Here is a 27512-nt window from a genome sequence, read left to right as displayed (position 1 = left end):
CAGTGCTACTCATAAAACATTTCATTTTGATGGTCTTGACAACAGTTTGAAAACACATTTATGTCTACTCTCTTTTTCAATCCTCAGAGAAACTAGGACACAGAGCATACACATACACACATACATAAATCCCACTTCCAGGCACATAAACGCTGAGGCTAAAAAGCAAGGGAATTTGTCCAACCTGCATGTGGCTGGATATACAATTCAGCCAAGGCTTCCACCTCTAGCCCTGTGTCTTTTTTTTCTTCTGCTTCTGTTCACAGGCCAAGGATTTAACCCTAGCCACAGCAGTGACCTGGGCTACAGCATGAACAATGTTGGATCCTTAACCTACCACGCCACCAGGGAATTCCCAGTCCCATGTCTTTTTATCCTAGAAAAAGATGAACCACCTCACCATTCCCACTATCATCAAAAATCCTAAAACCAAGAGGACCTGTGATACAAAGAATGGAAAGTTTAAAAAGCAGTCTTAAAGGTTCCAGAGAATCAATTCAGAAATAGGAAAAATAATAGAAAGACTGTGGAGAAAAAAAAAATAAACAAACAGGAAATGTTCAAATGAATTAATGCAGGATGAAGTCACTAAAGCAAAGGGAAATTTTCTCTCTTCCTCCTTCACATTCCTCCTTGCTCATGACTGTCTGTCCTAAGGCCCAGGACTTTCACAAATCCTATGAAAGGCCCTATAATAACCCTTTCCTCCAAGCTTGGGTAGCCTTTTAAAATACTCTGGCTAAACTTCTTGACTGACCAGTAGCAAGTTTCCAATTTTTCTTGGAACTGCCATATTAGTTCCAGTCACATGCATGTCCCCATCTCCGGATCCTTCCCCATTCTGGACACACTCACTCAATTTGTCAACATCTCACTTTCGGTGTGATGCACAAAGGAAATGTAGCACCAATAAAGTAATTTTCAGTTCTTCACTCAATAAATCAACCAAAAAGTAAATCGATATGTATTAAATCATGAGGGAATGGGGGAGTAATGGAAGTGCTCTAAGCTTGGTGGGGGCAGAAAGGGCTGTTATAGGGGTAAATGAGGTAGTGAAAGTCATGCACTTAACACAGAGCTTGGCACAAGTGAAAGTCCCTTATGGATCACTGCAAATCAGGGCCTTCATGGCACCATGTCTGCAGTGCTAGCCACATACTTCAGAGCAGTGTATTTTCAGAGAGATATTAACAAGCTGAAAGGAAGAAGGTCCAAAGAAGAGAAAGGAGCTTCTACTCATGGCACTTCCATCAGCAATTTGTCCCTCTCTGTTTGCTCTTGTCCTGTCCAGCTTCACCCTGCTTTGGTGAAGACATAATTGGTGTTCATCCTGAGGTTCAACCCCACCTAATTCCTGGAGTATATTAAAAACTTCTTCACCTTAGCAGGACAGCATCTGAGAAACCATGATTGCTCCCATGCCTGGAAGAAATCTAGCCTCCCCTTTGGGAGAAGCTAGGCAAACTTCAGCTAAATACATAACAGTCTGTCTGGCTACCCAGGTCCTGGTCCTCATTTTGTTTCCACCCCAGGACTAGAGTCTGACCATATATGTTGACCAAATTGGTAGCAGGCTGACTCCTCCTATTGGTTTTAGTCCATGCCTTTCATGCAGGATCTTCCTATTGGTTTTGGTCCATGCCTTTCATGTAGGATGCATGTTTCTGATGTTCTCCTTGTGCTGAGACAGAGATGCCTGGCTGACTATTTGGCCACAGACCAAAAACGTACTCCCCAGATGCCCCTGGAGCTGAACCCCATATTCAGATCAAAGTCCTTGAATATGGCTGTGACCTGGATCAAACATGAGTTTATTGCTGTCCCTTGAACATGATCTGAACTGCCCAACACAACTTCCTCTTACTCTCTCCCATGAGCAAAGAGCTGCTGGCACATCTCACGTCTATGGATGTTCCATTTAGAACACTGATGGTGAGGAAGGAAAAAAATTACAAAGAATGGACATATGAGCTCATAAAGCAAAGCAGTCTAATGAGGATTTAGTATAGGAGCAAATAATAGCCCTTAAATTTTTAATAGTCATCGGTGTTTTATAATTTCATTAATTCATTATGTATTCACTCATATATTCATGCTTACACTGATCTGAATTATACTTGATTGCCTGGAATGTACTTGGTACTGGATGTATAAACAGGAATAATACTTAATCCACGCTCTTAAAGAACCATAAAAATTAATGCTCAGAATGTCAATGTCAGCATCTTGACAGATAAATAAATCAAATAAATTTTTTGTTTGGTGTGCTCTGTTAAAGAAAAGAGAAAGATGCAATAAACTTTAGTAAATTAGGTAATTCCACTGAATAGTATCAGCTACAATTAGCACAAAATGTAATGTGTGAGCTTCATTTCTTTAGGGAACAGCCCTATCTGCTGTTGAGTCTGGCATTTCTAGGTCTGCATCTTACCTTTGGCCCTTCTAGATATATGAGGCACTGGCCTGACTTTCTCATCTCTAATATGGGAATAACAGTAGTTCTCGTCTCTTAAGATTATTGTAAAGGTCAAATGCGGTAATGTGTATAAAATGTTCAACATGGTGTCTGGAATACACTTTTTATGTTGTATTTTCCTCTTCAAATACGCATACGACAGTTTTTATTTATGCACTTTACAGGAACAAGTCCTTTCTGTTTTTCAGTATCACCTTAGCACCTCCATATCATAAGGAGGTCAAGTGCAACTGGCCTTGAAAAGGAGATCCTAAGTTAAATAGTAACCAGTGGAGAGTGCCCCACTCCACCCCTTCACTAGACACTTCTGTCCCCTGACTACCTCCCTGTTCCTTAAATGAGCCATGCCACTTCCTGACACAAGGCCTTGGCACCTGCTGTTCCCTTTTTCTGCTGTTATGTTCCCCTTGCCACATCCTCACCCAGCTTCTGCCTTCTCCTTTCTTAGATCTTAGCTTCACCTCAATTGTACCTAACTTTTGTTAGGCACCTGCTGTCCTCTCAACACTGTAATGAGTACTTTCATGGGCTTTCCTCATTCATTCCTTGCAACAAACCTTGAGCCTCTGTCCTCACAGAAGCTTTCCACCAATAATCAATTGACCTGTGGAGATACGACTCAAATGCAGACTCTGTACCCCGCCTCCTGGCCCCCTACCTCCCTGCACTCTTACCTCCCTGCCCCCACCCACCTGCACCCCCTCACCTCCCTGAATACCATCTCCCAGCATGCCCACAAAAAAAAAACCAGTAACTAACAACAAGGGCAACACTCCCACAACCCTAATCAAAAAGGAAGTAAGTAGAGGAAAGCAGCCTAGAAATTAAAACATGTGAGAAACTTATCAAAACTATCACTACTAGGAAAAGATGTTAGAGCACATCAAACTTCCCAGGTTAAAACTAAACCAACTGCAGCACACATTAATAAAATGAGAGTATCCCATTCACAGCTCAGTGTTTCAGAGCACATCTGCAGTCTGTGTTAAATTACAGATACTACACTTAAAGAGAGACCTCAACAGCTAGGACGTGATCCAAAGCATTCCAAAATATTAGCTAACTGCAGCCTGAAAGGAGTGAAATACAGTGGGAGAGCCCAGGCCTCTTCAGGCTGGAAAATGGCAGACATGGAGGAGTCATGACAATATCCTTTCAAAGATCTAAGGGACGATCCTATGGAGAGAAATTTAGATTTGGTCCATCTCTATGGCCCAGAGGAAAGAACTAGTGCTAATGGCAGAGGAAAAATGGAGGGAAGGAGAAATATTTCAATTAAACTTCAGAATGATCATATCTTTGTAACAGAGCTGCCTTATACAATAGGACAATTCTCTCTGGGATTTAGGGAGGTAAAGTACAGGAGGTTAAGAAGAGACCTTAAGGATTCAATAGAGACTCCAACTTGATAGAAAAGCTGAACTGTGGGAGTTCCTGTGGTGGCTCAGTGGAACCCAATCTGGCTAGTATCCCTGAGGATGAAGGTTCGATGCCTGGCCTCGCTCAGTGGGTTAAGGATCCAGCGTTGCTGTGAGCTGTGGTGTAGGTCACAGACACAGCTCGGATCTGGCGTTGCTGTGACTGTGGCGTAGGCCGGTGGCTACAGCTCCAATTCAACCCCTAGCCTGGGAACCTCCAAATGTCATGGGTACGGCAAAAAAAAAAAAAAAAAAAAAAATTGAAAAGCTGAACTGTGGATATGGCTGGTTCATGATAACTTTTTCAGACATCCATGGTAAGAAAAATAAGCAATGATATACTCTCTAAGATCCTTTAACTATAAGATGAGGGTAATAATATCAACCTGATAGAATTGTATAAAGATAATAATAACACATTAAAAAGTCTTCAACATGAAAGACAGAAATGAAAACAAACAACAAAAGTAGGAAATAGAGGAGAAAACTTTCATTATTATCCTCAGAAAGTGAGAAAATAATACAACTATGAGACCAAAACACTATATAGTTTTGTTTAAAGAAATCACCAGAAAATAAAAACAAGCTTTCAGAAATTTAAACTATAATAACTGAAATAAATTTTAACAAACAGTTTAAAGATAATGTTGAGGAATATACTACAAGGTAGAGCCAACTGTAAAAGAGAATGGAGAGAAAACAAACGAAACTAAAATTATTAACACAACCTCTGACTAATATGCCTTCCAGAAAGAGAGAACAGAGAAAATCATGGGAAGGAAATTATCAAAGAACCATATGAGAAAATTTCCCAGAACTGAAATATCTGAGTTACCAGATGGGAAGGGCTGAATGCCCAACACAATGGATGAAAGTAAACACACCATAGTACATCAGCATAAATTTTAGTACATAGGGAATAAATAAAAATCCTAAATGCTTCCTGGCAACAGAGAGTGGGGTGGCATAAAAGTGACATAAAAATGATTGGGAATAAGAATAGCATTGAACTTCCAAATTCTGAGACACAAAGGCCTCAACATTTTTTCCTCCAAGGCACCTTTTCTCAGGAAGTTACTTAAGGATGTGCTCCACCCAAATGAGGTAGTGAACCTAGAACGAGGAAGAGATATAGTACAAACCAAGAATCAACACAGGAGAAAGGTCACAGGAAGCCCGCGAAGACAACTATGCAGCAGCAGGCCAGGAGGGCAGCCAGCATAGACTGGAACAGGACAAGAGGGCAACAGAGTTGGAAAGGAGATTTTAAAAAAGGACAGACATGAGTGACCCCTGTGGCTCAGCAGTAATGGCCCAACTAGTATCCATGAGGGCGTGAGTTTGATCCCTGGCCCCCCTCAGTGGGTTAGGGATCCGGTGTTTCCCTGAGCTGTGGTATAGGTCGAAGACGCAGCTCAGCTCCCGTGTTGCTGTGGCTCTGGCGTAGGCCAGTGGCTACAGCTCCGATCCGACCCCTAGCCTGGGAACCTCCATATGCCGTGGGAGCGGCCCCGGAAATGGCAAAAAAATTAAAAAAAAAAAAAAGAGTTTACTGGTTTTCAGCTTTGCCAACACATGTTCTTTTTTTTTTTTTTTTTTTTTTTTTTTTTGCTTTTTAGAGCTGCATACAAGGCATATGGAAGTTCCCAGGCTAGGGGTTGAATTGGAGCTGCAGCTGCCAGCCACAGCCACAGCAACCCGGGATCTGAGCCACGTCTGCAACCTATACTATATCTCATGGCAATGCGGGGTCCTTAACCCACTGAGGCCAGCAATCAAACTCACATCTTCATGGATCCTGGTCAGGTTCATTAACCACTGAGCCACGAAGGGAACTACTTTTTAAAATCAACATAATTTCCTCATCCCATTTTCATTCATATTTTCACCTGCTTCTGTTATTTAACATCCAGATGTATTTCTTATCTGCTTAATTTTTTACTAGTCAATTAGTCACCTTCCATTTAACATTAAAATTTTTCTATGACAGATTTTTTATGATTGAAAAAATATTATACACTTACTCTTAAATTTTTAGAAAATACAGAAAAGTATAAAAGAGGAAAATAAAATCCACTCTTTTCTGATCACCCTTAAATAGTCCTTTTACTATTTCACTATGTATCTTGCCAGTCTTTTTCCTCTGTGTATCTAATGTCTACATTTACTACATTTTTTTAAACAAAATGGGTCTTGATGGTTCAACTCCATAACTTGTTTTTCTCTTAACAATGTTTTTTTTCTCTTGTCCTTGGAAGTTATTCTATAACATCATTTGATTATTTGATTGTTTCACCCAGGCATATATGTTACTTTAGGGTACTTCTAATTACTCACAAATACAAACAATAGTCTAGTAAATGTCTAGAAGGTGTATCTATGCACACATTCAGGCTGCCTTACTTAGAGTAAGATTTCCCTGCAGATGTGCTAGGTCTGGGTGTGTGCATTTTAAAGGCTTTGAATAGTTACAGCCACATTTCCTCTGGAAAAGTTTACCTATTGCATTCTGGCCAAAAATTTGGGAATATTCATTTCCCATCTCTTCAACAATGGTCATTAAAAAAAAAAAAACAAAAAAAAAAAACAAAACAAAACAAAAAAAAACCTTTGCTTTTTGGTAAGTGAGAAATATAGCCCTAGTTGTGGGTTTAAGGAGTCAATGGCGGACCTTCTGGAACCTATCTTGAGGATATTCTGGGATGTAGAACTAGTATTTTTCTATAGCATATTCTTGACAGCTAGGATCATTTTACAAATTAGAATGACTCATAAAAAACTGCCAATACGTGACAGTTTTTGACCTTACAAAACTGTCAGTTTCAAAAACTTCAACCTAGAGTTCTCACTGTGGCTCAGCAAGTTATGAACCCAACTAGTATCCAAGAGGCTGCAGGTTCGATCCCTGGCCTCTCTCAGTGGGTTAAGGATCGGCATTGCCATGAGCTGGGGTGTAGGTTGCAGATGTGGTTTGGATCCTGCATTGCTGTGGCTGTGGCACAGGCTGGCAGCTGCAGCTCTGTTTAGACCTGTAGCCTGGGAACTTCCATATGCCTTGGGTGTGACCCTAAAAAGAAAAAAGAAAGGAAAAAAAAAAAAAAAAGCTTCAACCTAATATATTTGTAAATAGGGAAACGTCTCATAGATTAAGAATTGGCCAAATTGCCACTACTTTTTAAAAGTTTCTCAGTTATGGAAGATCCATCAGTACAACCTAATAGAAAGTGTAGGCCCTGCCAACTGGTTGCATGGGCTGGGGTGAGTCAAAGTGAACCACAACTGGGTTAGGAGGGGGATTCAATCACTGGAGTCCACTGAAAGATGGTTTTCCTATACAGAAGCACTACTGCGGAGCAGGATTTTGGAGAGAAAGTATATAAACGGTAAAGTTAAAAAGAAGTCAGAGAAACCTCAGGAACACATCATGTGTATGAGGGAATGTCCAGTGGGGTATAGCACTTGACTAATGAAGAACATTTATAGCTCTAAAGGGGAGCAGTATCTGAAGAGCACTATCTTCTCCCATGAAAAAAAGGTGTCTGTCTCTAATTGTTTAGAGTTCATGCCCACAGAAGAATTATTAGAGGACCAGCTTGGCATGAGTGGGAGCTACAGAATTTTCAGGAAAAAACTATATGTCATCAAGGCCCAAGGAGTCCTCAGGACATCACTAACAAGAGGCTGAAATGTAACAGGAAGGGTATCAAGGAAAAGAGTCTTTCAAAAGGCAGCAGAGCTGGTCTCCAAAACACACTCAGTCATGGGCCAGCTGAGTAACTTGGGCACATTCCTGTCCAACTCAGGACTTTGCTGTTTCTCAGATACTAAGGTAATTTGGAGAACAATTTAGAAATTCTACTTTCGGGAATTTATCCTAAAGAAATCTTTAGACATGAACTGAGATTGAGTCACAGCACCTTTTGTAATAGTAAAATATTTGGAAATTTCCTAAATGTTCCACAAAAGGTAATGGTTAAATAAACATATGGTATATGTTCAAATGATGGAATACTATATGCAATCGTTAAAAATCATATGGTAAAAGCCATTTGATTGTCATGATAAATTATAAAGTAGAAGATCACAATCAGTATGCATAACATGGCTACAAAGTTTTAGAAAATAAATAATAATAATGGAAAATAAAAAGTAGGAGAAAGAAGAGAGCAAGAGAAGGACTGGGAAGTTACATGGACAAAGAGTTATGAACAGTGAGCTACAGAGAATTTTTTATTTTCTTATTTGTTCTTTACATATTCCAAATTTTCTGTAACAAACTTGTATTATCTGCATAATTTTAAAAGACAGCAGGAGTTCCCGTTGTGGTGAAGCGGAAACAAATCTGACTAGTAACCATGAGGTTGCAGGATTGATCCCTGTCCTTGCTCAGTAGGTTAAGGATCCGGCGTTGCCCTGAGCTGTGGTGTAGGTCCCAGATGCAGCTCGGATCCCAAGTTGCTGTGGCTGTGGTGTAGACTGGCAGCGATAGCTCTGATTCAACCCCTAGCCTGGGAATCTCCATATGCCATGGGTGCGGCCCTAAAATGCAAAAAAAAAAAAAAAAAAAAAGCAAAATAAATTAAATAAAATAAAAGATAGCAATGTAATTATTTTATTTCAATGAGGAGATCTGAGAATACTCAAGTCCCTTTCAGTATTGAGTCTTTTTAAAATGCCAAATGCAATGATAGCTAGACCGCATTTGAACTGATTTCCTACTCCTACCCTGCTCTTATCCTCTCTTAAAGTGCAAAGTCCTCCAAATCACTGGAGTTTGCAAACAGATGTGCCATGTGAAACCATACGGCAGTTCTGGAAAGTGAGTAGGAGCCTGGGGTTTAGGCTGTCTTCACAGTTGGAATGCTGCAGTGAGCTCACTGAGAAAGAGACATCTGTAAAAGAACATACTTCCTGGCCCTGTAGGACCTCTGGTTTTTTTTTTTTTTCATTCACAGAAAATGTCTGCAATCTGGATGGTCTGTCAGGACCAGGGGGGGTTACATGCCTTCCCAAAGAAGTTTCCATTCCTAAAAGACTTTACAGAGAGCTGATGATAGAGGCTGTAAATAGGATACCTGGGACAGAAATAGGCTATTTCTAGCTAAAATGAACATTTGCTGTATTGTCTGCCAAGAATCCATTTCCCCTTCTTCTGGTACTAGGACTCCAAATTTTCTTTGAGAAACCATGCCCTCCTCACACTCAACCATGTTCCTGAAATGTCACTGATTCCTCCTTAGTTTATGGAGGGAGGAGAGGGAGAGGAAAGGGAGAGAGGAAAAGCAACAGGATGAACTCCAGTGAGAATTCTGCTCCCAGCTCTCCACCGAAAGTGCTCTTACCAAGACTACCACGAACCTCCACTGTGCTAATTGCAATGGTTGACTCTCAGTTTCGACTTATGAGACCCATGAGCGGCATCAGACCCAGCCAACCACTTCCTCCTCTTGATGTACTTTGTTTACTTGGCTCCTAGGACAACTTACTCTCCTAGTTCATCCCCCTCTCTGCCACCTCAACACACACACACAAACACACCCCACACACTCTTTCCCATTCTTCTTGGATAACTTCTCCTCTTGTCCCCAACCATTAAATTTCTAGGATCCCAAGGCTAAGCCGTTGGAATTTCTTTTCTATCTATATTCACTCCCTTGGTGATCTCAAACTAACTTGCTGCATTTAAAGCCAGTCTCACTGAGTTTAAAAGCCACCTAATGACCTGAATTTCTATCTCCAGCACAGTCTTCTTCCCTGAACAACAACTTGTCTATCCTTCTGCTTAATTCAAAATCTCCACGTCAGAGTGCCCATCATGGCTCAGAGGAAACGAATCTGACTAGTATCCATGAGGATGTGGGTTCGATCCCTGGCCTTACTCAGTGGGTTAAGGATCCACATTCCTGTGAGCTATGGTATAGGTCGCAGACGTGGCTTGGATCTGGTGTTGCTGTGGCTGTGGTGTAGGCTGGCGTCTACAGCTCCGATTAGACCCCTAGCCTGGGAACCTCCATATGCCACAGGTGTGGCTCTAAAAGAGACAAAAAAATAAAAATAAAAATCTCCATGTCAAATAGGAATTTCTTATCAAAGGCATCTCAAAGTTAAAACATCCAAAACTGAGATCCTGAGTTTCCCACTCAAACCTATTCCTCTTTTCAGCTTTCAATTTCAGTCTTTCCATTTCAGCTCATGGTCACTCCATCCTTCTAGCTCAAAACTTCAGAATCAAATTTCCTTCTCTCTTTTGTTTTCCATCCAGATCCAGTCAGGAAATACTACTGGCTATACTTTCAAAATCCAATCACTTCTTGGGAGAGTTCTCAAGATGGCAGAGTAGGAAGATCTTAAGCTTACCTCCTCTCATGGGCACACCAAAATTACAATTATTTACAGAGCAACTATTGATGATAAAGACCAGAATCTACCAGAAAAGATCTTCTATAAGTCTGAAGAAGGAACTACAACGACCTGAGTAGGAGGGGCAGAGGGACAGTATAGTCAAGACCCATACCACCAGGTGGGTGACTCCCAAATGAGAGAATAATTACAATTGAAGACGTCTCCTCAAAAAGCAAGGGGTCATGTGCTGGGAAGATGAGTCCCCAGAACATTTGGTTTTGAAGGTGAGTGAGGCTTACTTTAGGGAGACACAGAGAGCTGTGGGAAATCCACTCTTAAAGGCTGCACACACAATCTCATACACTCTAGGACCAGAGAAGAAGAAATAATTTGAAAGAAGCCTGGGTCAGACCCACCTGCTGATCTTGGAGAGCCTCCCAGAGAAGCAGGAGGCAACTGAAGCTCTCCCTGGAGGCAAAAACACTGGTGGCAGGCATTTCTGGGAGCTCATTCTACAAAGTGGACACTGGTGCTGGCAAGCTCCATTTTGGAATCCTCACTCTAGCTTATTAGTCTTGGGACCTAGCCTCACCCTTGCCCACAAGCCTGTAAGTACCAGTACAGGGATGCCTCAGGCCAAATAACTACCAAGAGACGGACAGAGTCCCACCAAGTAGTCTGCCTTAAGATCCCCTAATCCCAGAGCCATCCCTAGACACAGCCCTGCCCACCAGAGGGCCCAAGATCTGGCCTCACACACTAGGATGCAGGCACCAGCCCCAGGACAATTACGGCCCTGCATCTTACCATGCAGGACCCAGTCCAACCACCAGTAGGTAAGCCCAACCATGTCCCACTGGGCCCTAGCTCTGCCCACCAGCAAGTCAACACCAGCTCTGAGCCAAATTGGTCCCCTCTTCTAGCCACACTGGAACTGGGCCTCACTCACCAGCAGGCTGACACAAACGGTGGTACATTCCAGATCCTGCAGCCAGCTGTGTCGGAAACTAGCCCCATCCATCAGCAGTCTAACACCTGCTTTGGGACTCCTGGACTCTGCAGCCAGAGACCCCAGGACATAATTCTGCCCACCATGGGGCAGCACCAGCCCTAGGATACCCTGGGATCCAGCCACACCCATCAATGGGCTGATACCAGCTTTAAGACTTGTAGGGTCCCATAGCCAGAGACCCTGAGACCAGGGTCCACCCACCAGTGGGCCAATGCTATCCTTGGGATCCTCTGGTCACTAGCCCACCCACTATCAGGTCAACAACAACTCTAAGATATCTTAGATTACTCTCAGCCAGGTGCCCCAGCTACCAGCCCCACTCACCAGCAGGCCAGCATCAGCTTTGGGACACCCCAGAACTCACAGCTAGCCATGTCAGGAACAAGCTCCACCCACCAGCAGGCCAACATTAGATCAGGGAATCTTGACCCCACAACCATCACCCCAGAACTGAGCTCTGCCCACCAGTGAGCCAGCACTAGCCTCAAGACCCCTGGGGTTCTGCAACCAGCTGCCTCATGACCCAGCCCCACCAACCAGCAGCCAGCAGCCTCCATACAAGGTAAAACCTGGCAACCAACCAGACTGGGGGCCAGCCACACCTATAAGACCATCTGCGGCAGTCGACTTGGACTCATGCAGCCCACACAGGGAACACCCCTAGAGCACATAGCTCTGGAGACCAAAGGGGAGTGTGCCACTGGGACTCAGAGGACATCTCCTACCAAAGGCCACTTCTCTAAGATTGGGAAATGTAACCAACCTGATAGATACATAGAATAAAAACAACAGTTAGGCAAAACAAGGTGACAGAGGAACAGGTTCCAAAGGAAGAAACAAGGTAAAATCCCAGAAGAAAAACTAAGTGAAGTGGAGATAGGCAATCTATCCAATAAAGAGTTAAAGGTAATGATCATAAAGACGATCAAAGAACTCAAGAGAAGAACTGATGAACACAGTGAGCAATTAGAAGTTTTTAACAAAGAGAAAATATAAACAAGAACCAAACAGAGATGAAGAATACAATAACTGAAATGAAAAATACACTAGAAGGAACCAACAGGAGACTAAATGATACAGAGGAACAGATCAGTGAGCCAGAAGGCAGAGTAAAGGAAATCACTGAAGCTGAACAGAAAAAAAAAAAAAAAAGAAAGAAAAAAGATAAAAGGAAATGAGGAAAGTTTAAGAGACCCCCCCAAGACTACATCAAGCTTATTAACATTCATGTTACAGGGGTCTCAGAAGGAGAAGAGAGAGGGAAAGGGGCAGAGGTACAAATTGCTTTGCATGAAATAAGTTACAAGAATATGCTGTACTGCACAGGGAATATAGCCAATATTTTATAATAATTTTAAAGAGTATAATCCATAAAAATTTTGAATCACTGTTATAACTCAAAACAAATACAATATTGTAAGTCAACTATACTTCAATTTTCAAAAATCCAATCACTTCTCACAACTTCTACTGCTACCACCCAGAACTACAGACATAATCATCTCTCACTGGATCATTATGGTCATCTCCCCACAGGTCTCTCTCTCCTCTACCCTGGCCCCACTTCCATCTATTCTCTACACAACAGCCACAGTAATCCTATCAAAACACGAACTGGATCCAGTCACTGCTCTGCTCAAAACCCACAATGGTTTTCCACTTCACTATAAATAAAACCAAAGGTTAGACAATGGCCTGCAAGACCCTAGACAGTCTGTTTAGTCCAAATCCACGTCTCAGCTCTCACCTTCTTGTCACCTCTCTCCCACCCAGCCCCACTCTGCGTGCTTTGCTGTTCCTTAAACACGTAATTTCTCTTCAGGACTTTGCATTTGCTGGTCCCTCTGCCTAGAACATACTTCCCAGAGATAGCCACATGAGTGACTTCTTCACTTCTTTAAGGTCTTTCTTCAAAATCACCTTCAGGAGTTCCCGTCGTGGTGCAGTGGTTAACGAATCCGACTAGGAACCATGAGGTTGCGGGTTCGATCCCTGCCCTTGCTCAGTGGGTTAAGGACCCGGCGTTGCTGTGAGCTGTGGTGTAGGTTGCAGACGCGGCTCGGATCCCGCGTTGCTGTGGCTCTGGCGTAGGCTGGTGGCTACAGCTCCGATTGGACCCCTAGCCTGGGAACCTCCATATGCCGCGGGAGCGGCCCAAGAAATAGCAAAAAGACAAAAAAAAAAAAAAAAAAAAAAAAAAAAAATCACCTTCAATCTTCCCAACCTAAGTAAAGCTGTAACCTCCCAACACTTCTCATCCCCTTTCCTGGCTTCAATTCTCTCTTAGTACTTATCATCTGTCGGAAGCCATAAGGCTGCTCCAGTAAAAAAAACAAAGCCACAGTCGGCACCTGCATGAGGCTTGTCTGGTTAGTACAGCTACAGACAAGCTGAAGAAAGAAGAAGGATTGCAGAGCAATTCCTTGAAAAACATCGGTTTCCTGGAAAATAAAAATGATATCCCCTAAAAAAATGTTAATCTATTTTTTCTGTGTTTATCCTTCTTTTTTCTATCTTTGATTCACAGTTTTCTTACTAAGGATTTGCCCTGGGTACGTAAAACACCTGAACCAAAACAGAGTGAAGTCATTTAAACAATGTAATGGAAAAAGCCTTTGTTTCGGAATAACAATTTATGGCACCTATTTTGTAAGAGTATACAGGGGAAACTTATGATTTTAGTCCCTTCACATGAAAAGAAGTTTGGGGCTGGGAAAAGTGTTGTATGGCCTACAAATTGTTATTTTTTACAACAGATATATTTTTTATTAAATAACAGTGTCACCTGTAACTTTTATCCCTCGTGGGGGCACTTGATAATTTTTGGGTATAATACTCCTTTCTATTGAAATTGGTGGTTTGGAGCTTACGTAAGTCAGGACAATAGGTTATACGCTTAGCTTGCTGGCGCCAAATAAACCGCAGCCTCAAGAATGTCATGAGCCTAAGGCTTTCATGCGTTTTTGTTAACTACAAATGGCTTTAGTTAAAGAATGTTAGGTATCATAGCTTATTACTTAAAGCTTTGTTCTTAATATAGAATAGAATAGCTACTGTTATTGACCTTTTAAGAAAAATACAGTGTGAAACTTTAAGTTTGTAATCTAAAAATCTAAAGTTGAAAGGAACATGTTTTAACCTTTTTTTTTTATCTCAGGTGGAGGGAACAGAAAGGGCTTTAAATCAAATGTTAATGTCAAATCTTACACAAAACTTGATTGTGAAATGGTATAAAAGCTGATGCTTTTCATTTAATAAATTGGGTCATCTGCAGCATGCAGCTGAGGAGTTGGCTCCAATTCTTTCCGCGCCATTTGTAGCCCATCCTCTCCTTCGTCACTCCCTGGCTGCTGGGGCTGGACCCCGGCAATCATCACTAATATAGCTTACATTTAATTAATTTTCTTGCTTATTATCTCTCTTCCCCCACCCTTCCACACAGAACACAAGACCCACGAGGTTAAAGATTTTGTTTTGTTTCCCAATGTATACTCAGTGCCTAGAATACCTGACATACACTCTTTGCTCAATAACTATTTGTTGAATCAATCAGTCCACCTCCCTTCTGATGGCTTTTGTCCTTCAACATCATCAAGTCCACTCTAGTCTGTAACATTCTTCCCTAGATGCAACTTGTCCCTCAAGTCAGCTCTCTCTTTCCCTCCACCACCTCACTTCTCGGATCATCTATTAAGCTCAACATCTTAACTTCTACTATTTAACTTCTTAATATTTTAAGTCTGTTCTCAGCAAAAATATTCATAAGCTCCAAATTCTCAAACCCAAACACCATATTTTTCCACTATAAAAGGTACCATTAGAGTTTTCAGGGTTTTTTTCTGGAGGGATAAAAGGGTCTGTGGGAAGGAAATACTGTAAAGTACATCCCAATTTCCCCCAGACTTTACACTGTAGGGCAGGGGTAGAGGGCAGGAGGGGGTGTGCTTGAATAGGAAAAAATATAACACTCCTCTCATTCTTCTTTTTGCCTCTTCTGCAGCTTTGGCGCTTCTAGAAACTCTGGTCCCAAAACACTGTCTCCCTTTTCTACAAGGTTCAGATTCTCCTAGCTTTGTTTCTGAATCTGTCCTTTTTTTTTTTTTTTTTTTGCTTTTTAGGGCCACACCTGTGGCATATGGAGGTTCCCAGGCTAGGGGTCGAATTGGAGCTGTAGCTGCCAGCCTACACCACAGCCACAGCAACTTGGGATCCGAGCCACGTCTGGGACCTACACCACAGCTCAGGACAACACCGGGTCCTTAACCCACTGAGCAAGGCCAGGGATTGAACCCGAAACCTCACGGTTACTAGTTGGATTCATTTCTGCTGCACTAAAACAGGAACTCCTGCATCTCTCTTAAGTCCTTTCTCTTTCCTTCTCCTTTTTAATGTTGGTATTTCCTCAGATTCCATTCTTCATCCTCTTCTGTTTTCATTCTCTATACTTTCCAGGGTGACTCATACTTTAAATGCTCATATTTTCAACCACTGATCCCACAATCTAAATCCAACTCCCATTATTTCTTGATTTTTGGCCATTACTCTCCAAGCTCTAGACCCAAATTTCCAGAAACCAACAAAATATATCTGCCTTTATGTCTTTTAAACATCTCACATGTAGCGTATGCCAGGATGAACTTATCTCCCTCTTGCCCTGCCAACTCCCTTCTCCTTCCCCCCATTCCCAGTCTTATTCATAAATATTATCTCAATCATCCAAATCTAAACTTGACAATAAATCTTAACATCTCCTTCTCCTTCCCTCCCAACAAAGCACCTAGCCCTCTACCTCATAAATACTGTTCGAATCCAGCCCCTCCCTCGCGCCCCCTATACACACTATCAGTGCCTTAGTGCACGCCCCCACTCATCTCTCACCTACTGCACTGTTGCAGAAGCCCAATACTAGTCTCTATCCATTGCTCACCTAGACTGCTGCCAGAGTGATCTCTCAAAGCCAAGTCTTTTGAGCACTAAGTATGACGATAGCATAAGTGAAAATACTTTGACATACTCTCCCACATTTTTGTGAAAATTTCTTTCTGTACCCTAATTTTTTTTCTCAAGTGAAATGCCAGTGCATTAGCATTGAGAAATGACACTAATGACCAGCATCACCTCTTCTGAGGCAGGGGCAAGTAAGCAGAGACCTCAGCTGGCCCTCCCAACACCAACAAGAGCGCACTATGGGAGAAGAGAGCAGTGCATGATGGGTGGGACAGAGGGAACTCTTTGGGAAGTCTGTTTTATCTTGCTTTGTTTTGTTCTTTTGTGTGTGTGTTTGTTTTCATCTGTGAACTGATAACCTTATGTCTACCATGAGTATAAGGAGACTCCAAGACAATGTATTAATCGGGCAAGGCATTAAGCCATGGAACAGGAGTTCACTCCCCAATTTAATGGAGGTTTGCTCTCAGTGAAAAAGGAGTAAAAGCAAGAAAATGGGCCTAGAGGAGTACCCATTTTGGCTCAGTAATTAACGAACCTGACTAGTATCCATGAAGTTTCAGGTTCAATCCCTGGCCTCTCTCAGTGGGTTAAGGATCCAGCATTGCCATGAGCTGTGGTGTAGGTCACAGATGCTGCTTGGATCTCACGTTGCTGTGGCTATGGCGTAGGCCAGTGGCTGTAGCTCCAATTGGACCCCTAGCCTGAGAACCTCCATATGCCATGAGTGTGGCAAGAAAGAAAGAAAGAAAAGAAAGAAAGAAGAAAGAAAGAAAGAAAATGGGCCCAGAGAAGGGTCCTTCCTGAATGCCTTTATACCTCTGGACAAAATATTGACAGAATGCTGACAGTCCCAGCCTCCCTATTCTCTGGAGCATGACTATATGGCAGCAGGATTGTTTCCTTCTTTCCTGGAGTGAGTTTTTTTTTTTTTTTTTTTTTTTTTTTTTGGCTAGAGGATTGAGATGTCTTCCCAACATAAAAGAAGATCTAGCATTTAGATGTCTTCCCATCCATAAAAGAGGATCTAGCATTCTTCCAGGATCCAAATGAAATCTAAGGTACCAAGGGTAAACCATGCATTTCCCATCTCTAATACTGGACTGGGATGAATCTACCCTAGTGCTTCCTTAAATTCTTTCTGAATCAGGTGAAAAAAACACACATTCATTTATGCACACACAGAAGGAATACCTCCTTTTAAAGATCAGGCCTTAGATTAAATAAATTTTGCAAAAAAAGTAGAAAGAATGGTGGAGGGAAAGCTTGCCTCCAAAATAGACATGATACAAGAAAGAGAGGAAAATATTACTTTGTTTATTTTCTTTGGTTACATGGAAGAGGATGTTGCTATTAGAAGAGAAAAAACTAAGATAAAAAAATTTTATGGGAACCAAAAAACTGTAGTCGAATGAAAGTTTATATTGGAAATAATTAAGGAAAATTGAGTCAGTAATGAAAATAATCTTAGGAAAACATTGTCAGAATACAAAGAAAAATAAAGGAAGGGAAAGAAGGAAAGAAGGAAAAAAGGAAGGGGGAAGGAGGGAAGGAAGGAAGGGAGGGAGAGATGGAGTGAGTTCAGAGATAAGAGATCCAAATAGGTCCCTGACAAAGAAAAGGAAAAGAATAAACCAGGAGCATTGATTAAAGTTATGACAAGAGAAATCTTTCTTGTTCCTGAATTTGGAAATAAAGAGGGATTACCATATTTTAAGCAAAACATATGAAAAGAAGTCTTTACTCAGCTGTCTTGATGAAAATTATGTCAGGAAAAGAGAAAAAAGTTCGGGCTGAAAAACAGCTGTCCTCACACTTCTGTATCTTATCAACCTTCTCAAGACAATGGAGGAACATCTCCAGTTACTTGAGGGGGATAAGATGTCTCTATTTAGACAAGTTGTCACTCTTACCACAATGATGCCCTTTCTAAAAAAATTACTTTGGTGAGTTCCCACATGGCACTGTGGGTTAAGGATCTGCCTTTGCCTTGCTGCAGCATAGGTCACAGCTGCAGCTCAGACTTGATCCCTGGCCCAGGAACTTCCATATGCCACAAGTGCAGTCAAAAAAAAAAAAAAATTACTTTGGTATGCACCAGATCATTATGAAAGAAACCAAAATTAAGAACTCAAGATTGGGGACAATCAGAGAGAGAAAAGAATTATACTGAAGTTAATCAAATTCATGCTAATAGGTACAGGGTTTCCTTTTGTGACGATAAAATGTTCTCAAATTGGAGTTCCCGTCGTGGCGCAGTGGTTAACGAATCCGACTAGGAACCATGAGGTTGCGGGTTCGGTCCCTGCCCCTTGCTCAGTGGGTTAAGGACCCGGCGTTGCTGTGAGCTGTGGTGTAGGTTGCAGACGCGGCTCGGATCCCGCGTTGCTGTGGCTCTGGGGTAGGCCGGTGGCTACAGCTCCGATTGGACCCCTAGCCTGGGAACCTCCATATGCCGCGGGAGCGGCCCAAGAAATAGCAACAACAACAAAAAAGACAAAAGACCAAAAAAAAAAAAAAAAAAAAAAAAAAAAAGTTCTCAAATTGATTGCAGTGAGGGCTGCACAATGCTGTGAATACATTTTTTTAAAAAAAAACAAACAATGAATTGTAGGTTTTAAGCAGGTTAATTATATAGTATGTGAATTAAATCTTGAAACAGTAATAAGATCAAGAACCATAGGTTTGAGTCTCAACCTCAGCACTTACCAACTGAAAGACTTTAGGTAAGACAGTTTACTTATTCCTTGGTTTCTCATTTGTAAGATAGGGACAGTACCCATTTTAAATAGTTGTTTGAGAACTGAGTTAACATCTGTAAGTTAATTAGAATAGCATGCGGTTCAATACACACCATAAACCTGTAGGTTAACTAACTAACCCATCACCACTTCCATGTATTAAAAAATTAATATATTAGCTTCCAATGGCTGCCAGAGCAAATTACCACAAACTCACTGACTTAAAACAACACACATTTACTCTTACAGTTCTGAAATCAACCTTACTAGACTGAAATCAACGTGCAGACAGGGCTAATCTTCCTTTTCCATTTTCCTGATGGACCCTCAATGCATTCTGCATTCCTTGGCTTGTGGACCTCTCCTCCATAGTCAAAGCCAGTAGCAGAGCATGTTGCTACAGTGATTGCATTGCTTTCCTCTGTGTCAAATATCTCTCTTCTTCCCTTTTAATAGGGACATCTGTGACTGCATTTAGGGCCCACCTGGATAATTCAGGATAATCTCCCCAGTTTAAATTCATTAATCTAATCACATCTCTTATAAGTAACATTCATAAATTCTAGGGATTCAGAGCTGTAATCTTTGCAGCCTACCACATTTACTATATCAACCAAAAAAGAAAACAAACCTATGAAAAAAGTCCTTATGATTATTTCTAAGTGTACCAAAATAAAGCAATAAAAAGAAGACATTTAAGGAGTTCCTGTTATGGCTCAGTGGTAAGGAACCCAACTAGTATCCATGAAGACTCAGGTTTGATCCCTGGCCCCGCTCATTGGGTTAAGGATCCAGTGTTGCTGTGAGCTGTGGTATAGGTCAAAGACACAGCTCGGATCTGGTATTGCTGTGGCTATGGTGTAGGCTGGCAGCTGCAGCTCCAATTCAACCCCTAGCCTAAGAACTTCCATATGCTGGAGGTGTGGCACCAAAAAGCAAAACAAACAAACAAACAAACAAAAAACAGACAACATTAAACAAAAGATGGTGTTAAGAACATTTCATACAGCTTAAATTAGAAAATACAAGTACTGCACCATTACTTTCTGTCACCAACCCCTTTCCACTAGAAATTTTTAAGTCTTCCTTACCCTGCTTTTTCAGTGCAATGCTTAAAAAATTAATTTTGCTGATGACACATTGCTTCAGATGCCTTTTGGTATATGTGTCTGAGTCTTTATCTACTTGAGCAATCCTGTTTCAATTTCCTAGTTCAAAGATCCTGACCCTTGCCTCCTAAATCTTGCCAACTAGACCTGCTTCCTGGCTCTGGCCTCCTGGGGCCTGCCATGATTATTTGGGAAGAGAAGTCTTGGTAGTTTTCACTCATACCATACTTCAAGACTTCCTAAAGTTATATAGCCATACAAGGCTGAGCTGCCTAAGAAGCTGAGAACTTTATCTCATCTTCTTTCAACTTTCTCAAAACTTTATTCAGTTACTCCACTGCAACTACTTTACTTCCTTGGACAGTCTTAACTCCATCACCCCTGCCTTTGTCTCATAAGCCACAACGAACATGATTCACATCTCGTTCTTTTTCCAGGAATGGAAATTCTCATAAATAACAATAAAAACATCCAAAAGTAAATGCAGATATACTATAATTTCACATAGGAGAAAATTATGGTTGAGGACAGATTGCCCTATAATTGAAATGAATGGATAGATTTATAAACATCCAATTTTATAACTTAAAAACAGAATACATCTTTTCACACATGTTTACAAATTTATAAAAATTCACTTCAGGCTTAGATACAAAGAAACCTATATTCTCTAATCATTTATAAAGTCATATTCTCTAATCATTATAAAATAAAATGAAAAATTAATTAAAATTATTGGTTTAAACAAAAATGACAATCTCTTAGAAATTTAAAAAATTATTATCCTGGGCTAAAGAGGCAATAAAGGCAATATCAAACTTTTTTGAAAATACACCACCACAGATAAAAATGTATTTGATTTACTTAGAGCTGTCTCTGTATAAAAATACTATAGAAGATTTCAAAAAAATTATTGCAAAGATAGCAGAAAAATTTGAACATATTTTACCAAGAGCGCATAGAAATCAATTTAAAACATAAATCCAAATAAATAAAAAGTAGGCAATGGATGTCAACAGAGTACACAAAAGAAGTAATGTAAAAAATGTCAAACTTACTGGTAATTAAACAAAACAAACTAAAACAATATAAAACTAGATAAGATTATTAAAGAAAAAATACTTGAGTTGTCAGGTATGCAACAAAATAGGAACTGCTTGTGGAAGCATGAAGGGAAAGCAACTTGTCAATAGTAATCAAGAACTTTAGGAGTTCCCCTGGTGGCACAGCAGATCAGGAATCTGGCATTGTCACTGCAGCTGCTCTGGTCACTGTTGTGCCTCAGGATCAATCCCTGGCCCCAGAACTTCTGAATGCTACAGGTGCAGCCAAAAAAAAAAAAAAAAAAGGAACTTTAAAAACTTTTGTAGGAGTTTCTGTTGTGGCTCAGCAGTAATGAATCCAACTGCTTTCCACGAGGATGTGGGCTCAATCCCTGGCCTCACTCAGTGGGTTAAGGATCCAATGTTGCCATAACCTGTGGTGTAGGTTGCAGATGTGACTCGGATCTGGCTTTGCTGTGGTTGTGGTGTAGCTCAGAAGATGCAGCTCCAATTCAACCCCTAGCCTGGGAACTTTCATATGCCGCAAGTGCAGCCCCCCTACAAAAAGAGCCAACCAACCAACCAAACAAATCCCAAACATTTATAAGTTTTAATCCAATAATTCTACTTCTGAGACTCGGTGCTCATCATCCAACCCTACATTTGGAAAAACTTCATGCTCAAAGATGTTTATTGGAAATGGAAACAACCTAAATGTTCAGTAACAGGGAAATTGTTAAATAGATTGTGAGTATAAAAATTAGGCTAACAAAGACTATGCTATAAGGTGGAAAACACTTGTGCTTCACTGCTATACTAAAAGTCAGGCTTTGAAAATCGTATATATAGTCTAATTATCACAATGCCATCTCATAAGTTCTCAAGGTCCTAGTCAAGCAACTGCTAAAAGAAACAACCCAGGCATAGTAAAAGGAACCGCAATGAAATACACCAAAATAGCATCACAAGTGACTATTTTTCTTTTCTTCTCTAATCTACACTTTGTTTTGTTTAATGAGTATGTGCCATATTACTTACATCCTCACAGACATAAAGGAATTGTCCACATCCTTCCTATGAATCAGAAGGAAACACAGCTTTCATAGTGTTTCTGCCATTGTTCCTGAGTCTCTAAAGTCATTTTGATGATCCAGCACAAAAACTGCAGGCTGGAAGTGTGTTACAGAAACCCTCTCCTGTCTTCTCTGCTCCAACAGCTTCTTTTTTCCTTATCATTTGCTCAATTTTCCAAACCTAAAGAAACCCCACTGGTCTTCTCTGCATCCACTTCCCTTTTGCCCCTGGGATCATTCCCATCTCACTTCTGCAGGGCGGACAATACCCTGGCACGCTGCTCCGGGTCTCAGAGTTCTGAATCCTTGCTAGCCCCAGCTCCCTAGCACGCCAAACATCAGCAAAGGGTTCTGGGGCAGCCAAATGTTCTGCTCCAGTACTTCTCAGATTGGAGGCAGGGAATGAAAGCAGTTTAGGGAATCTTGGAGCCATAGAGAAAAGGTAGGAGATGTTTAGGAAATCCAGCATAGGGCCTCTTTTGTATAAAAACAGATGGTGTGCAATAGAAATTCAGATTTGTCTTTGTGTGGCAAATTCTGGACATATGTTTACTGAAAGAATAAATAAATGAATGAATTAGGTTCCCCATCATCCGCAAAGACATAGCTAGTCCATGACTCAAAGAGGTAGCCTTGGGAGAGGAGGGACACTAGGGGAGGGAGGGCTTGGTCATTTGGCACCAAAATAAGCTCTGAGACTAAGACATGCAATGACTCTATGACATGGCTAGTCGAAGCGTGACCTGTGTAAGGTGGCATTATCATCACCCGGAGGTTGTTAGAAATGCAAAATCTCAGGCCTCATGCCATAGTTCCTGGATTAAAATCTGCATTTTAACAGATGTACACGCAGATTGAAGTTTCAGAACACACACACACATTCACCAAAACAAAGTTAGTGCCTCCGCTCATCTCTACATCCATCAAGCCCTCAAGAGATCTGATAATTCTTCACCACAAAGGCTGCCCTCAATTTTGGCCTCCCTCCAAACTTTTTCAGAGAATGGAGCTCACAAGGAGCAGACACTGTGGGATGTGCCCCTATCCTCACCTTCACTCTGCACAGGCAGTGGTATTAAATACTAATGCCCCTGGACACAATCACTGATTATGGAGTGCACAAGGAACCAAAAAGACAACACAATGGAGAAAATACTCTTAAAATGCGGTTTGGCAGAGTTCCCATTGTGGCTCAGCAAGTTACGAACCTGACTAGTAACCATGAGGGTGCAGGTTTGATCCCTGGCCTCGCTCAGTGGGTTAAGGACCCCGAGTTGCTGTGGCTGTGGCATAGGCCAGCAGTTGCAGCTCCGATTCAACCCCTAGCCTGGGAACTTCCATATGCTGCAGGTGCGGCCCTAAAAAGAAAAAGAAAAAAAAATGCAGTTTGGCCAAGTAAAAGCCAGACCAATCACTGCTATTTGTAAAAACTGTTTACCACACATGCCCAATGACAACACAAGACCAGTATAATTAAAGGGAATCATTTAATACACAGCTGATGACATTGTAAAGATTTATTTCCTTAGGTGACTGGTAAGCCCAAACTCATAGTCAAGGCTAAACTTTGAACTTCTCCCTTCAAATCTCCAGGATGAACATATAAATAGGCTCCCTACTTGGAACCTGGAAAAAGTGAAAAGAGCTTTTTACTCTTAAATCTAGGCTGTGGTTTTGGTTTTTAAAAAGAAGAAGAAGAAGACAGAAAAGATTTTTAAGCACTGCTGGGACTTGGAACTTGTCTGCTGTGGGCGCCAGGCAAGCTCTACTCACCTTTCTAGGCCCATATGAAGTGTCTCATCCTTTGAGAAGTTTTCCCCAAAATCATCACTCCCTATTCCGCTTCTCAGGGATTCTTCCTCAGACTTCTATAATGGCTCTTAGGAAGGTAGGAGAACTTACTTATTAAAAACCCAGGCTTTGCAGTCTAACTATGTGGGTCTAAATTCCCCTCTTTGCCTATTACTAGCTGGGTGACCTTGGCCAAGTAACTTCCCCCCATAGTTGTAAGATGCAGAAACCTATATCATAGGGGTTTTTTTTTGTGTGTGTGAAGATTATATGAGACAATGCATGTAAAAATTACAGGGCCTGGCACATAATAATCAATGTTAGCTCTGATTATTAGAACTTCATGGCGTCTGGCTTCAATTAGAGTTGGTTGTATACATAGCTGCCTTTTTCGCTAGACTGTGAGAAAATTGTTTATATTCCACACATCTGGAATAGGGACTTGCAAATGGAAGACACACAATAATATTTGTCAAATGGGATTGAAAATATGCCAGGAAGAGGAAACGGAGGGTGCTGGAAACAAATTTAATGTAATTTATGATTTTATCCAGGGTCAACCCCTGTGGTGTTTGTTTTTCTTTTATTACCAGAATACACTGTCTCTGACTACAAGGTTGGTTGCTATAAAATGGGGCTTGCGAGACACTATTTCTGCAACCAGATGTTCAGATGTTCTGAACAGAACTGTTCAGAGATAGTGAGGTTGCGCCATGAGGCATCTGAAATCTTCAATCCTCAGCTGAAAGGGGAGCAGGGGCTGAAGTTCAGCCAGAGCTGGACTAGCCAAACTGGGTGCCCTAGCATGGGGTCATATCAGCTCTAAAGATCACCCACCTAGAAGAGATGCATTGTTTTTCAGTGTATTCACTTAGAGAGATGTCCTTACATATTGCTCAAAAAAAGCTGTTTGTACAGCAGGACTCCACTGCAAACTCAAAGGTCTCCTTTTAAACCAGCCTCCCGACTCTTAAATGAACATCAACTAAAATAACATTACTTAGCTTACTAAGTGTTTATTGAGTGCCCATTATGTGTTAAATATTGTGCTAGACACTATAGATCCAAAGGTTAATAAAAACATTATAGTCAGGGGAGGGTTGGGAGATAATACAGAAGGCAGGAATGTAGACAAGTAGGACAAGTGCCATCTTCGGTGTAAGCGGCGAGGTGTTGAGGAACCTTGCCATCCAAGATGGCCTAACATAAGGCTCAAAGGGTTGGAGAAGGCTTAAAGGGGGACTGACAACGAAGATGAGGCTTGAAGGGGTGATCGTGACAGCTAACATTTATTGAGCACATACTATATGCATCAGGCCCTGTTCTGAGAACCCCGCATGAATCTCTCATTTAGTCCTTACGATGACCTTGTGAGGTACATAATATTATTCTCTTTATTTTACAGATGAGGGACTGAGGCTCACAGTTAGTAGATGGTGGAGCTGGGTTTCAAGCCTGAGCAGCTTGGTTCTAGACTAAAGAGGAAGAAGAAGGCTAGATAGACCTTTAAGACAGAAGCAAGTGCCTTGCAACAGTCTAGAGGGAGGAAAGAAGTTCCTCACATCCCTTGCGGAACTGAAAGTGGCTTGGGGTACAGACAGAAGTTCAGAGATGACTGGACTCTATCTGCAGGTTAGAAGGGAAACCAGAGACAGGGCATTTCTAGTCTGTTCTGGACTTTCAAAAACTAGCTGTGTGATTCCTGTCACCTAAGCGCTCCTGGACTCAGTCTCTTCCTTTTGTAAAAGGCAACAGTAACAATACCTGTGCTTGACCGTAGAGAATGGCCATGAGTACCAAATAAGAAAAATGCGTGTAAACGATGGCAAAACACAAACTCCTTCCCAGACTTGAGATTTCATCAGTATCATCTCCCCAGTAGCTCCAAGGATTTGCAAATGTGAATCAAGAGTGTGTTGCTGAAGTGAAGCAATAGGGTGGGGAAATAGATTTGTAGTCCCCGGGTCCAGCGCCTGCATCCAAATTCACCACTTACTGTGTGGTCCCAAGGCAAGCTACTCTCTCACTATCTTAATTCCATCATCCAGGAAATGGGGATGATAATAACAACACTCACCTCATAAGTTGCTGTGAGGAATAAATAACATGTGTAATATGCTCTGAACAGCTCCCAGCACAGAGTAAAGATGTAAACACTAACAGCTATCATTACTCTCATTATTAAGACTGTGTAACAACCTATATAGGAAAAGAATCTCAAAAGGAATGTACAGCTGACTTACTGTGCTGCACGCCTCAAATTAACACAACTTTTTAAGTCAACTATATTCCAATACAATTTTTTAAAAAGAAATCTGTTGGCTACTCATTCCATTCCTCCACATTCTATGGGATTAAAAAAAAGTGTGGGGATGTTAGAAACTAGAACTGATAAAGTTTGCAACCCTACACAACCACACCGCTACAGACATTCTTCTTGGCTCCCGCGGGCTGGCAGGCAGCTGGCTCTCCAAGCTGGCAGAAAATGCCCAAAAGAGGTAAAAGACAGAGACTGCACACCATCTGTGCAAACCAGGCTGCTCTCACAGTTTTTAAGACAAGATCTAAATATAGTCAGTCAGATATGCCTTGCTTTTTAAAGATAAAACTGTTCTTCTTTGTACCTACTCCCCCTCCCTCCCTCCTTTCATACACAAAAACACTCCTCCACACCTCCCAAGACACTTTAAGGCTTTTGCAAGACGTACTCAGGGGTCCTGTTGTGACAGCCTCTTGCCACATTAACTTCTCAGTCTAATTCCAAGCAGAGAAGCCTTTGCTAATTTCACAACAGGAAAGCACACAGGAAATTTGAGAACAAAGCAAATCTACACCCGGAGCCCAGCATCTTCAAGCAAAGGCACTGAGGTACTGACCCGAAGCAAGACGACTCTGGACTGCAAATGAGGCAGCTGCCTCCTAAACTGCAAGGGGACGGAAGAAGTCTTTTGCCTCCAAAAAACCAGATCTGAATAACAATTACTATGAATATTCATGAGTTGCTCCAGCTCGCTCCAGAGTCACCCTAGACTCTAACCCCAGGGCTTTGCTTCTTAAAAAAAAAGTCTCCTAAAGTTCTTTCTCTGCCTCCTCTCAGAAGGAGAGGATGGGAAAGTGTATTTAGGGCTTTTCGCCTCTTGCTCTTTCAAGTACTTGCTTTTGATCTGGGCTTTTGGTTTTCTTTTTTCCTTTTTTTTTTTTTTTTTTTTTTTTTTGTTCTTAAGGATTCATATCAAATCAATTTTGCTCTTACCCCTTCTATCTTCCATAATTGGCAGCTTTTGTTTTCTTCTTCTTTGCTCTTTATTTTTCAGCCTCTGCTTGCTGTGGTCGGTCTCAGTAAGAGAGGTACTCAAGGAACAGAGATATAACAGACCCTCGAGCTCGTGGGAGGGGCTAAATCAGCCTGCCCCGTTTCGGAAGGAACCTCAAACCCTATGTCTTTTTCATTGACTGAAAAGGCAGATTGGCCGAGGAGTACGCGGCTCATTCCCCTAAAGCTTCCTCGAGTTGTAATTTTTTTGTATTCTTGAAGGAATGTACGTTCAAGTGGCTCCCTC

At 41.5% G+C, this 27512-nt stretch overlaps 1 protein-coding gene across 4 annotated transcripts in view; it reads right to left on the bottom strand.

Annotated features, from left to right (window-relative positions):
- Positions 1-27512, bottom strand: part of ENTPD1 (ectonucleoside triphosphate diphosphohydrolase 1) — a 127378-nt gene that overhangs the window by 67401 nt on the left and 32465 nt on the right. Inside the window, 1 exon segment of one of the 4 annotated variants that reach the window (NM_214153.1) lies at positions 27206-27292. The exons of 2 other annotated variants lie outside the window; for them this stretch is intronic. In NM_214153.1, coding sequence (NP_999318.1) covers positions 27206-27221 — 16 coding nt within the window. In that variant the 5' untranslated portion in view covers positions 27222-27292. 4 annotated transcript variants of the gene reach the window in all.

This window comes from Sus scrofa, chromosome 14 (assembly GCF_000003025.6).
Source record: "Sus scrofa isolate TJ Tabasco breed Duroc chromosome 14, Sscrofa11.1, whole genome shotgun sequence".
Lineage (NCBI taxonomy): Eukaryota > Metazoa > Chordata > Mammalia > Artiodactyla > Suidae > Sus > Sus scrofa.
This window is presented reverse-complemented; position numbering and strand designations above follow the sequence as displayed.